The sequence below is a fragment of the Panthera tigris genome, chromosome D1 (genome assembly GCF_018350195.1).
Source record: "Panthera tigris isolate Pti1 chromosome D1, P.tigris_Pti1_mat1.1, whole genome shotgun sequence".
In the NCBI taxonomy this organism is placed as follows: domain Eukaryota; kingdom Metazoa; phylum Chordata; class Mammalia; order Carnivora; family Felidae; genus Panthera; species Panthera tigris.
In genome coordinates, this window is record NC_056669.1 from 53,593,423 (window position 1) to 53,607,402 (window position 13,980).

Here is a 13,980-nt window from a genome sequence, read left to right on the forward strand (position 1 = left end):
TACAGTGACCAAAACACTGTGATACTGGCATAAAGACAAACATAGAGACCAATGGAATGAAAAACAGGTCAAATGATCTTTAACAAAGTGCCAAGATCATTCAATGGAGGAAAGAATAGTCTTTTCAAGAAATGGTACTGGGAAAACTAAATGTCCATAAACAAAAGAATGAAGTTGGCCCCTTATCTAACACCATGTATAAAAATCAACTCAGAATGGATCAAGGACCTAAATTTACAACAAAACTCTTGGAAGAAAACATAGAACAAAAGCTTCACATTGGATTTGGCAATGATCTAAGATAGGACACCAAAGTCACAGGCAACAACAAAATTAAACAAACTGACTTCACGAAAATGTAAAATTTGTGCATAACGACACCATTCAGGGTTTCACGTCAAGATGAAAGGATCCTGAACTCAACTCCTCTTACAGACACACTAAATATACAGCTACATATGGAACAATTCCCTTTGCAATAAATCTAAAAACTAAGCAACTCCTACATATCACGTGAAACAGAAAAAAACAACATTGAAATGGGTAGGAGAGGTGGAGACAATTTCAACAGAAACCCCATCCCCAGCATGGTGACCCACAATCAGGAGGGAAATCACAACCACCAGCTTCTTCCTGAGGAGAGAAGCGTTTGAACCCTAGATCTGCCACTCTAACTTTTAAGACCTGCACCTGAAGGATGGTCCCCAAAGTATCTACCTTTGAAAATCAACAGGGCTAATGTCCACAAAACCAACAATGCTACAACAAACTGAGAAACCGTGCTTAAACGGCTTGCATGGACCAAGCATGGCTAACCCGCCAGGAGCCAGCAGAGGCAGCTGAGTGAATCAAGCCCAGTCTTTCTGGGAAAAAGGTCCATTTGTCTATCCTAGAAGTTCAGCCTGCAAGCAGGCTTCTAATTTAACACACATCTAGGGCCTAACAAAATATTTTCCAAAGACTGCAGAGGACAACAGGTGTCATCTTTGCACTCTCTCCCTCTGCCTCACTCCAGGTTGCATTGCCAGAAAGGAGCTTATGCATATATCTGGTGCCCTGGTTTTTGCAGGTGCCACCCAGGGAGCACCCCTTGAATGTCTGACTCTCATGGCCAGAGAAGCTTACACGTGTAGATCACACAGGGCTGTAACAAACAGAAAACAGTTGAACTACCATATCAGGGAACAGCAGAGAGGCAGCAGACAGAAATGCACAATCTTTCCGTGAAAGAGGACTATTAGGTTATCTTCACAGATAGAAATGCCCATCTCCCAGTCCGCCCCTGAAAGAGGTTTATTTGCATACTTTAAAAGCTGCTACCTGAGGGTCTGGCTTCTAATAAGCCCTGCATCAAGAGGGCCTGAGATCCTCCCTTTTAGGACATTGACAGGTCTTGGCACAGTCTGAACTACTGAGAGCCACCAAGAACAAAGTAGGCTGTTTGGACAATCACAGTGGTTTGAGAGACAGCCAAAAAAGCAAGGGCAAGGGTAAACAAAAAGGTTCATCTACACAAGGCCACTCCTTCAAGACTGGGAGGGATGGCTGTTTTATCTAATGCACAGAAACCAACACAGAGAGTCAAGGATGATGAAGAAACAGAGAACTGTATTCCAAATGAAAGAACAAGATAAAACCTCAGAAAAATGGAGACCAGTGGGATGCCTGGGTGGCTCAGTCGGTTAAGTGTCTGACCTCAGCTCAGGTCATGATCTCATGGCTCATGAGTTCAAGCCCCACATCAGGCTCTATGCTGACAGCTCGGAGCCTGGAGCCTGCTTCAGATTCTGTGTCTCCCTCCCCTGCTCACGCACGCGCTCTCTCTCTCTCTCTCAAAAATAAATAAACATTAAAAAAAAAAAAAAAAAGGGCAGCTAGAATAAAACAACTTGTTACAGACAAGGGAACGCTCATAAGAATATCAGCATATTTTCAGCGAAAATTTTGCCGACTAGAAAGGAGTGCCACAGGTTAAAGAAACAAAAACCCTCCTACCAAGAATACTCTACCCAGCAGAGCTGTCCTTCAGAATTAAAGGAGAGTTTTCCATACAGGCAAAAGCTGAAGGAGTTCATCACCACTATAGCAGCTTAACAAGAAATGTTAAAGGGACTGCTTTAAGCTGAAAGGTACTAATTAGCAACAGGAAAGTATATGAAAGTATAAATCTCACTAATAAAGATAAACGTATATTAAAATTCAGAATAATATAATTTTGCAAAGGTGGTAGGTTCATCACTTACAAAGCTAGTGTGAAGGTTAAAGACAAAAGTAGTAAAAGGAACTATAACTACAATAATTTGTTAAGAGATATGCAAGATAAAAGGAAGTAAATTGTGACATCAAAAACATAAAACATGGTGGGGGATTAACAACTAGAGCTTTAGAATGCATTCAAAATTAAGTCATCAACTCGAAATAGACTGTTATAAATATGTTATTTTATGTTAGCATGGCAACCACAAAACAAAAACGTACAGTAGATACACAAAAGAGAAAGAAATCTAAGCATGCCACTACAGAAAATCATCAAATCACAAAGGAAGAGGGCAAGAGAAGAAAGGTACAAAGGAATTACAAAGCAGCCAGAAAATAATTAGCAAAATAGCATTAAGTATGTGCCTACTGATAATTACTTTAAATGTAAATGGACTACACTCTTCCATCAAAGGATACAGGGTGGCTGAATAGATTAAAAAAAAAAAAAAAAAGCCATCTATATGCTGCCTACAAGAAACTCTCACTTCAAATGTACACAGATTGAAACTGAAGGGATACAAAGAGGTATTTCATGAAAATGGAAACCAGAAGAAGTCTATACTTAAAATAGACTTGTAGACACGATCGTAAAAAGAGACCAAAAAAAAGGCCAATATATATTCAGAAAAGGTCAATCCAACAAGAAAACATCTGGGGGCGCCTGGGTGGCTCGGTCGGTTAAGTGTCCGACTTCGGCTCAGGTCATGATCTCGCAGTCTGTGAGTTCGAGCCCCGCGTCGGGCTCTGTGCTGACAGCTCAGAGCCTGGAGCCTGTTTCGGATTCTCTGTCTCCCTCTCTCTCTGCCCCTCCCCTGTTCACGCTCTGTCTCTCTCTGTCTCAAAAATAAATAAACGTTAAAAAAAATTAAAAAAAAAAAAAAACATCTGTAAATATTTATGCACCAAACATAGGAGCACCTAAATATATAAGCAAATATTAACAGACCTAAAGGGAGAAATGGACACAATACAATAATAACAGGGGACTTTTATACCCCAATTCTGTTAATGCATAGATCACTGAGACAGAAAAATCAGTAAGAAAACGTTGGGCTCACATATTAGAACAGAGGAGTAGAACAGACATTTACAGAACACTCCAGCCAAAAGTAATAGAATATACATTCTACTTAAGCTCATGTGGTACATTCTCCAGGACAGATCATATGTTGGGTCACAAGTCTCAATAAACTTAAGAAGACTAAAATCGTATCAAGCATCTTTTCTGACCACAATGGTATGAAACTAGAAATGACTTACAAGAAAAAAACAGAAAATTCACAAATATGTGGACACTAAAAAACATGCTACTGACCGACCAGTGGGTCAAAGAAGAAATAAAAAGAGAAGTTACAAAATACCCTAAGACAAATGAAAATACAGCATACTAAATAGGGGATGCAGGAAAAGCAATTCTAAGAGTGATAAATACTTACGTTACAAGAAAGATCTCAAATGAACGAACTTTACACCTCAAGGAACTAGAAAAAGAACTAAGCCCCAAAATAAGATGAAGGAAATAAAGGCCAGAGCAAAAATAAATGAAACAGAGACTAAAAATACAATAGCAAAGATCAGTGAAACTAAGAGCTGTTTTTTTTGAAAAGATAAACAAAATAGACAAACCTTTAGCTACACTCACCAAGGAAAAATGAGAGAGGACATAAAACTAAATAAATAAAAGAGACATTACAACTGATACCACAGAAATACGAAGGATCGTACTATGAACAATTATACTCGAACAAACTGGACAACCTGGAAGAAATGGAGAAATTCTTAGAAACATATAAACTGTAAAGACTGAATTACAAAGAAGTAGAAAATCTGAACAGACTGATTGCTAGTAAAGAGACGGATTCAGTAATTAAAAACCTTCCAACAAACAAAAGACCAGGACCAGATGGCTTCACTGAATTGTTCCAAACATTCAAAGAATTAACGCCAAGCCTTCTCAAACACTCCCCCCGCAAAAAAACAAAACAAAACAACCAGAAGAGGGAATACTTCCAAACTCATTTTATAAGGCCAGCATTACCCTAACACCAAAATCAGACAACACAGGAGAATTATAGGCCAATATCCCTGATGAACATAGATGTAAAAATCCTCAGCAAAATATTAGCAAACCAAATTCAACAATACACATAATAGTTCATACAACATGATCAAGTTGGATATATAGGAGGAATGCAAAGATGGTTCAACATCCACAAAGTAATCAATTCGGCACACCATATAACAAAACGGATAAAAAATCATGATCGTCTCATAGACACATAAAGCATTTGATAAAATTCAATTTACCCACTTATGAATAATAAAAACGCTCGGAGCACCTGGGTGGCTCAGTCAGTTAAGCGTCCAACTTCAACTCAGGTCATGATCTCACTGTTCGTGAGTTCCAGCCCCACATCAGGCTCTGTGCTGACAGCTCAGAGCCTGGAGCCTGCTTTGGATTCTGTGTCTCCCTCTCTCTGCCCCTTCCCTGCTCACACTCTTGTCTCTCTCTCAAAAATGAATAAACACTAAAAAATAATAAAATAAAAAACTCTCAAAAATAGTTGGTATAAAGGAAACCTAACTCAACATAATAAAAAACATCTATGACAAGGTCATAGCCAACAACATACTCAATGATGAAAACCTGAAAGCTTTTCCTCTAAGATCACGAACAAGATAAGGATGTCCACTCTCATCACTTTTATTCAACATGGTACTGGAAGTCCTAGCTAATAATTAGGCAAGGAAAAGAAAAGGCATCATAATTGGACATGAAGAAATAAAACTGTCTCTATTTGTAGACGATATGATATTACATATTAAAAAACCCCTAGACTCCTCACCAAAAAGACCCTTAGAATAAATGAATTCAGTAAAGTTGCAGGATAAAAAAATCAATATGCAAAAGTCTGCTGCATTTCAATACAGTAATAACAAACTGTAAGAATAATAAATTTAAAAACAACCCACATTTACGATTCTATCAAATTTAACCAAGGAGGTAAAAGACCTGTACAGTAGTCCCCACTTACCAGTAGGAGATACATTCCAAGACTCCCAGTGGATGCCTGAAACTACAGATAGTACCAAATCCTGTATATACTGTTTTCTCCTATATATATACCTATGATAAAGCTTATTTTATAAATTAGGTACTGTAAGACATTAGCAACAATAAAATTATAACCACATACTGTAATAAAAGTTATGTGAATGATCTCTCTCTCTAAATATTGTACTGTATTCACCCTTATTCCTATAATGATGTAAGATGATAAAATGCCTATGTGATGAGATGAAGCAAACGGAATGAGACAGGCATTGGGACGTAGTGTTAGGCTACTACCCTGACCTTCTGACAACACATCAGAATAAGGATCACTGATGAAAGAAATTGAATGTTAGGCTACTACCCTGAACTTCTGACAACATATCAGAATGAGGATCACTGATGAAAGAAATTGGAGATGACACAAATAAATGGAAAGATATTCTGTGTTCATGGATTAGAAAAAATAATACTGTTAAAATGTCCGTAATAGCCAAAGCAACTTAAAATTCAATGAAATCCTTATCAAAATTCTACTGGCATTTTTCACCAAACAGAACTACCCTAAAATCGATATAGACCCACAAAAGACTTCAAATAGTCCAATCAATTTTAAAAAAGAAAAAGCTGAAGACATCAAGATTCCGGATTTCAAACTACATTACAAAACTATGGTAATCAAAACAATATGGGACTGGCATAAAAAGATAAATAGATCAATGGAACAGAAGACAGTGCCCCAAAATAAACCCATGCTTATTTGCCCAATCAATATACAAAAAAGGAGCTAAGAAGATACAATGGGGAAAGGACAGTCTCTTCAATAAATAATGTCGGGATAACTGGACAGCCATATGCAAAAGGATGAAACTGGACCCTTATCTTACAACATACACAAAAATCAACTCAAAATGGATTAAGATTTGCACATGAGACTTGAAACCATCTTACTTCTATAAGAAAACATAGTCTGGGGTGCCTGAGTTACACATCTGACTCTTAATTTCAGCTCAGGTCATGATCTCACACTTTCATGAGTTGGAGCCCCTCACAGACAGTGCAGAGCTTGCTTGGGATTCTCTCTGCCCCTCCCTTGCTTGAGTGTTCTCTCTTTCAAAATAAACAAACTTAAAAGTAAAATATATACATATATATATACACACACACACACACATACACACACACACATACATACATACATATATATATAATCTGTAAGCTCCTTAACATCATCTTGGTGATGATTTTTTTTGGATCTGACACTAAAAATAAAGATGACAAAAGCAAAATAAACAAGCAGGGCTACACCGAACTAAAAAGCTTCTGCACATCAAAGGAAACCATCAACAAAATAAGAAGGCATCCTACAGCATAAGAGAAAATATTTGCAAATCACATATCTGATATCCTAATATCCTAAATACATATCCTAATATCCTAAATATCCTAAAATACATATATTCCTTATACATGTAATGAATATTACTCAGCCATGAGAATGAAGGAAATTCTACAATTTATGACAATTGGATGAACCTAGAGGGCATTATGGAAAGTGAAGTCAGACAGAAAAACACAAATACTGTGTGATGTCACTTATATATGGAATCAAACAAAATAATAGATATAGAGAACAGATTGGTGGTTGCCAGAGGTGGGGAGTGGGTGAAATAGGTGAAGGTCGTCAAAAGGTACATACTTCCAGTTATAATAACAAGTCCTGGGATTTAATGTATAGCACAGTGACCATAGTTAATAATACTGTATTGTATACTTGGAAGTTGCTAATAGAGTACATCTTAAAAGTCCTCATCACACAAAAGAAAAATTTTAATTGTGTGTGGTGATGGATGTTAACCAGACTTATCGTGGTGATCATTTCATAAGACATACTATATCAGATATATTGTACACTTGAAGTTAATAGAATGTCAAATATATCTCAATAATAAATACACCTTCAACAAAAATTTTTAAAATATCCAAATCAAAAAGGCAACCCAGATTACGGGAGAAATATTTGCAATTAATGTATCTGAGAAGAGACTGAGCACATGGCCAATGAGCACATGAAAATATGCTCAACATCACTGATCATTAGGAAAATGCAAATCAAAACTACAGCGGAATACCACCTCACACCCACTGGGATGGCTACTGTCAAAAAACAGAAATGTCGGGGAGGATATGGACAAACTGAAACCCTCATGCACCACTGGGAATGCAAACTGGTGCAGCCACTGTGGAAGACAGTACAGAGGTTCCTCAAAAAATTAAAAATAGAACTACCCTAGGACCCAACTATTTCACTTCTAGACATATATGCAGAAGAATTGAAAGTAGTATCTCAAAAGTTATTTGTACACCCATGTTCACAGCAGCATTATTCACGATAGCCAAAATGTAAAAACACTTGGGTTGCCAGTATAATAAGGTTGTCAGAGGCTGGGGGAAGGGAGAATGGGAACATGAGAAGTTATTGTTTAATTCAAGTATAGAGTTTCAGATTTACAAGATGAAAGTTACATGGATGGATGATGGAAAGTTGTACAACAATGTGAATGTATTTACCACTAAACTGCACAATTACAATGGTTAATACAGTAAATGTTATGTGCATTTTAAACACACACACACACACACACACACACACACACACACACACACACACACACACACACAAATTGGGGGGAAAAGATGTCCACTTCTGTGGCTGAAACTTTGAGTGATTTTTAAGCAAACCTTATGTTGGATAGGTAGCCACTGAGAAAAAAGATTTTGTTTTAGTAGAGGGAGCAGGGGATGTCTAAGACCAGGATGAATGGAAGTTCTATTCGGAAAGACACAATCCACCCAGGGGAAAAATCAGTGATGTTGACCAACCCTGTGCAAAACCTGTTCCAGCCCCTGAAGTCCCATCTCAAGCTCCCATCCAGTGTTGACCTTCTGCCTTGGCAATGGCCTAGAGCCCTCTGGGACCTCTCACTTGCCCCATCAAGACCTACAGACTGCAGGGAATTATGCCAGCAATGCAAAGCAAGACCCATCCTCTCCAAACCCCCATCCCCACCCCCATTCACCAGGGAGCCCAAAGGAGAGAGGCAGGGGCAGAGAGGAAATATGAAAGCAGCACCTACTCAGAAGCCATGAATAAGGCTTGAAGAATGCTGTTCACGTAGCATGTGTTTCCCAAATTGATTAAACCAATCTTGCCCGTGTCTGACTTGGCCATGAGCCGGGGGTAGAAACCAGCCAGCTCACTCTTCTGCGAGGTCCAGGCATCTTGCCCCAGCAGCTGCTTGATGCGGTCCTCATTGGGAACATGGAGGTCCTGAGGAGGGAACAAGTTAGCAGGATGGTGGGGACCACGGTCAGCTCTAAAAATATCACTTCCTCTGGGAAGTCTTCTTGGACTATGGCCTACCCCACCCCTACCCAAGCACACTGCCCCACAAATGTTCTCGATATATGTGTTAACAGCTTTCTGCTTCCAGACTTACTCTAGATTCTCATTCTGACACGTGGGACTTCTATATGACCTTTTCATGTCACAACTGTCTTATTAGGAAGGTATAAAATTCCCATCTTATAGATGAAAAAACTAAGACTCAGAGAAAAGAATTTTCCAGGGACGTACAAGCAGTAAGCAAATAATCCACATGTTCTTAGAGGAGCCCAGGGTACAGCAGACTCTAAGCAATGACCACACAGGCTCACCAGTCAACAGATTCAACAGAGTCAAGATCTCAGTCCTAATCCTGACTCTTGTCTTAACTAGCTGCCTGGCTATGGTCAGTGAGCCTCTCAGACTCAATGTCCTCATATGCATCAAGTGAGGCATATCAATTTGGCATGCCATACTCTCACTGTGCCTGTGAGTATGCACACAATGATGCTCCCACTTCTTCTACTTTTAGGTTTGCCATCAGGTTTAATTAGTCACCGCCTCCAAGCAAGATCCCACAGACAGGATGGTGGAGGGTCTTGGGGGCCTAAGGTATGGATCCCTGGTCACAGACAGGATGGTGGAGGGTCCTGGGCGCCTGAGGTATGGATCCCTGGTCACAGGACAGTGGAGGGTCATGGGGGCCTGAGGTATGGGTTCCTGGTCAAGGGCTCAGGGATTAGCATGCTTTCTTACTCATTCTCCTCACATTAAAACGTGCACCTAAAAGAACATTACCCAACACGGGTTCTAATGATAATCTATTTTAAAGGAAAACACCTAGGCATAATAGAGAGTTACTTAACAGATTTACATGACGTTCCTCAAAGCCCTATTATTTCCAGATCCTAAGCACAGTCCCCAGATTTGTCCGAGCCTCCAGAGTTTCAAACCAGCTGAGCATTGAAAGCCCTAGTCTCCCCAGTGCACATCGTCTGACCACTGCAAAAGGTCCGGTTCAAGCAGTGGTTTAACGCTTCTATTTGTTCATTTCCCAAGAACATTTACCAGATCAGTCAACTCTCACAAATGATAAAAGAAAGAAAAAAAAAAAAAAAAAAAGTAAGAACTTCCAAGCCAAGATAAAAAGATGCAAGCTCGTTATCTTCTTAGTCCCTTCTTTTTTCTTCCTATTATTCCCTATCCAATTCCCACTCCACACAAAACATGAATAGGGACAAAAAGGCAATAAGAAAAAAAAAGAACTTCACGCATGTAGACAAGTACACACACACACACACACACACACACACAAAGATGCAAAACTATCCACACTACAGAAAAAAAAAAACATCAAATGTCATTTTTCCCAAAGAAGGTAACTTGGTACTCTTAGGAACATAAAACCATGAAGTAAGTTTCAAGCTCCTAATGTTACTGGAAATTTATATACAATGGCTCCCTTAGCAAGTACCACAGCTCCCAGAGAAACTGCCTAAGAGAACCTTCCAGAACTTTTTTATAGAGGAGCCTTTATACAAAGAAGAATGTGCTCATGGAAGAGATGTAAAAGAACTTTATAAACAATAAAATCCAAGGTGCCTGAGTGGCTCAGTTGGTTAAGCGTCCGACTTTGGCTCAGGTCATGATCTCACAGCTCATGAGCTCAAGCCCCACACTGGGCTCTGTTCTGACAGCTAAGAGCTTGAAGCCTGCTTCGGATTCTGTGTGTGTCTCTCTCTGTCTGCCCCTCCCCTGCTCATGCTCTCTCTCTCAAAACTAAAAACTAAAAAAAAAAAAAAAAAAATTTTATAAAAAACCCCATAAAATCCTATGGAGAGGGGTGCCCGGGTGGCTTAGTCAGTTAAGCATCTGATTCTGGGTTTCAGCTCAGGCCATGATCTCACAGCTCATGAGTTCAAGCCTCAAGACAGGCTCTGCCCAGAGACTGCCTAGGATTCATATTCTCTTTCTCTCTCTCTTTCTCTCTCTCTCTCTCTCTCTCTCTCTCTCTCCATAAGTAAATAAATCTTAGAAAAAAATTTTTTAAAAATTCTATGGATACATTGCTCTCTTGCCTCTCAAACTAGTTTATATCAAAAGGTGTTCAAAGCCACAGGGCAAATACAGCACACCTCCCTTGGAGCTATATTCTCTAATATTCAAGGAATAAAAATGTTTACATTAAAACAAATGTTCATCATTATGAAATCCATATTTGAATCTCTGAGATAAAATGAGATTTTAGAGAAACACTGAGCTTATGTCAGGCTGCTTGGGTAACTCCCCTTTCTGGGCTCAAGTATTCGGAGGAAATGTTTGGGAAGCCCCTATCTGCTAGATTGAACAGAATCAGTCTGGTTTCAGGACCTCCAGTCTGATCTTTCTGATGTCCCTTCCACTCTGTTGACAAACTGCGCATTCCCCTCCCACACCTTTCCCTCTGACGCCTCTGGAAAGGAGGGCTTCATCCTGCCAGTCCCCATCCCTCAAAGCTTAACTCCTGTATCCCCTCTCTACAAGACTTTCCCAGATCTTCTCAAGTGGGGTACACATGTTCTCTATACTTATAAAGCCTAGCTGCCTGCACCTAGTGGTAAAGGTATTTACAGACTCACTGTCCCCTGGATCAGACCACAGCCCCTAGTGTGAAAAGCCTGGGTCTCACTCAGTGTGGGTTTCCCTCAGGGCCCAGTGCAGGGCCATGCTCCCTCCTCTTCGTTCACACCTCCAGGAGAGCATTCTCCATATGCTAATTCACTCACATATTTGCAGGACACAGAGGTCAAAACATGGTCCCTGACCTCCAGAAGCTCACAGGCTAATAGGAAACAGTAATAGTCACTTCCCCCAAGTCAAAGCCCTGTCTCCTCTGCTCATCTACCTCCAGTGACAGGCAGCTTGTGATCTAGCAAGGTACCCACTTGTATTGTAGGCAGGCTCTCTCAAATTCTCAGGCTGGAAAAACTGCCAAGACCCAAGTAAATGCCAGAGGTTTTGTTGATTGCATCTACTCTCTCTCACTCATGGTGGATTGTTCCCTTGTGTGTTTTGTCATTTTTGGATTATAAACTCATCTTTAGCAGTAGTTTATCTTTGTGACTTGAAAGCATTTTCATTTCTGTTTCTATGAGGCAACTCTTGGGTATTACAAGTTCATAACCATTTTTAATGTTAGTGCCTAAGCTTACTTAGTGCCTTTGTGGAGTCCCACAACCACAAAAACAGTGAGAACTCAAACCCTAAACCCATAAGAGAGCAGGCCAATGATAACAAAATTCATTTTTCTCAATCCTGAGCGCAGACAAAGCCAGAAAAGTTTCCTCAACATCTACTTGACATGCATGTATTTTTTCTAGGCCGCTCATTTGCCAACAATAAAGCCTTTCTTGGGTCCTAGAATATATGGGCTTCTTAGTGCTAATGCCCTAGTGGGAGCAGGCCCTAAGCCTCACCCCCTGTCCCTACAAGCTCAAGCTGCTTAGTGACTAAGGTTTCACCCTCCCTCGTTCCCTCCCCACCCCAGGGCAAAAAGAGCATCATCTCTCACTTACCTTTCTGGATTCCAGTTCTCGCTTCCTTTTTGGCCCCTGGGGATTCCCCATTACTTTCTTGCAAGCTCAGCTATGTACTTAAAAAGACGTTTGTTATATTTTAACAAGCATTTCTAGGTGTTCTATAGTGGGACGCTTTTCAGGTTATCTATCTGCTGTGACTACGGAAACGAAAGTCAGATCAGAGGGTCTATAATAAGGGCCACCACCTACCTAGACATCTTTCACCCACACTTGGACCTGTCCTCTGTATCAGGCAATGGGAAAGGGCTCAGCAACCAAGCACCCTGCTTAGGTCTCTCACTACCTGCATGACTTTGCACAAGTCACCAAGCCTCTCCAAGTCTCATTTCCCTCATCTATGAGATTCAGGTAACAATAGTACCTGCTTGTTTCTTGTGGGCATTAACAAACAAAATATATGGAAAACACTGTCAAATGTTGCACTACACCTACAAATGTTATTGTCCTAGCAACCTAGCAAGCCCAGGTCAGAATCTCCTTCTTCCCGGTAGCTTCCCCCTCCAACTGGGGATGATCCTTCCTGTCTCTGGTTCCTCACAGGTGTTTCCTAAGACACTTAGATCAGAGTGACTTCTGGGCAGGCCTGTCACCCCGCTAGGCTGCAAGCTCCTCAGTGGAGGAGACTTGTTCTGCCTCGAGCCCATGTCCCCAGTTCCCAAGCTGGGTCTTGCACAAAGCAGAGCATCAGTAAAGCCATGTGAACACAGGTAAACAATCCCTGCTCTGGAGTGCTACAGCTGGGGGAGACAGACACACAGATAGACAGTGACAGCACGTGACAAAGGGATGTGGGAGCTGTAGAAGCTCAAAGAAGTCCTGACCCAGCCTGCAGTGGAGAGGGGGTTATCGAGAGTTGTCAGGAAAAGCTTTCTGAGGGAAGTAACACTTGAGCAGAGCCTTAGTGGAGAAGATTCAATGGAAACAGGAGCTATCCAGGCAGATCAAGAAAACAGTTTATAGTTAGAAGAATGACATATGCAAAGGCTTGGAAAATCAAGAGAGGTGACCCATCTGGGGAAATGGCAGGTGGTTCAGTGTGCCTGAAGCACAGGTGGGCCAGGGGAGGTGATGGGAGACAGGCAGAGACCAAATGATGGGGGGCTGTCACTAACCTGTATTAGGGTATTATGGCATTGAGCAAGGCCCAAACCAGCACCTTTTTTGGAGTAGGGCAAGGGAGCAGTGGGAGACTGTCACTCACCTTAATGGCCTCCATGACAGGCTCATACAGATCTGGGAAGCCTGGAAACCGGAAGACCATGCAATGGACCAGCTCCGCCAGCTGCTCCAGGCAGCTGGTCCCCGAGTTGGAGTCCTCCTTGACCAGAGAGGCCACCATGGGGGGGATGTGAGGGAGGAGCTGTGAGAGGAGAGGAGGATTAGGCTCAGTACATTTACCACTCACGTGAGCCATGGGTTGGTGGTCAGTGCTGAAAATACCCAGAGCTCCTTGAGGCAGGGAGGTCTTCCACCTGCCACTATCCCCCTTATCTACATGGGACTCCATGCTATGCAGGCAAGTGACTCTTTTCACAATACACATGACCTTGGATATCCTGCCTCAGTCTCTTCATTTGTCAAATGGGATAAATAATTCCTTCCCACACTTGAGAGGAGGCCTGAACCCAAGCCCAGCTGATAAGCTTCAGCCAACTGGCCTTCTAGGAGAGCCTAGCCTGAGTGACCAGGACTACTCTTCTCTCCAC

General features: G+C 41.1%; 1 protein-coding gene across 3 annotated transcripts in view; it reads right to left on the minus strand.

The window, feature by feature from the left end:
- USP35 (ubiquitin specific peptidase 35) overlaps nt 1-13,980 on the minus strand; it is a 57,927-nt gene that overhangs the window by 32,533 nt on the left and 11,414 nt on the right. For all 3 annotated transcript variants that reach the window (XM_015536098.2, XM_042959536.1, XM_042959535.1), the window contains 2 exons: nt 13,476-13,634; nt 8,449-8,642 (listed from right to left, as the gene is read on the minus strand). In XM_015536098.2, coding sequence (XP_015391584.2) covers nt 8,449-8,642; nt 13,476-13,634 — 353 coding nt within the window. The remainder of the gene's footprint in view (nt 1-8,448; nt 8,643-13,475; nt 13,635-13,980) is intronic.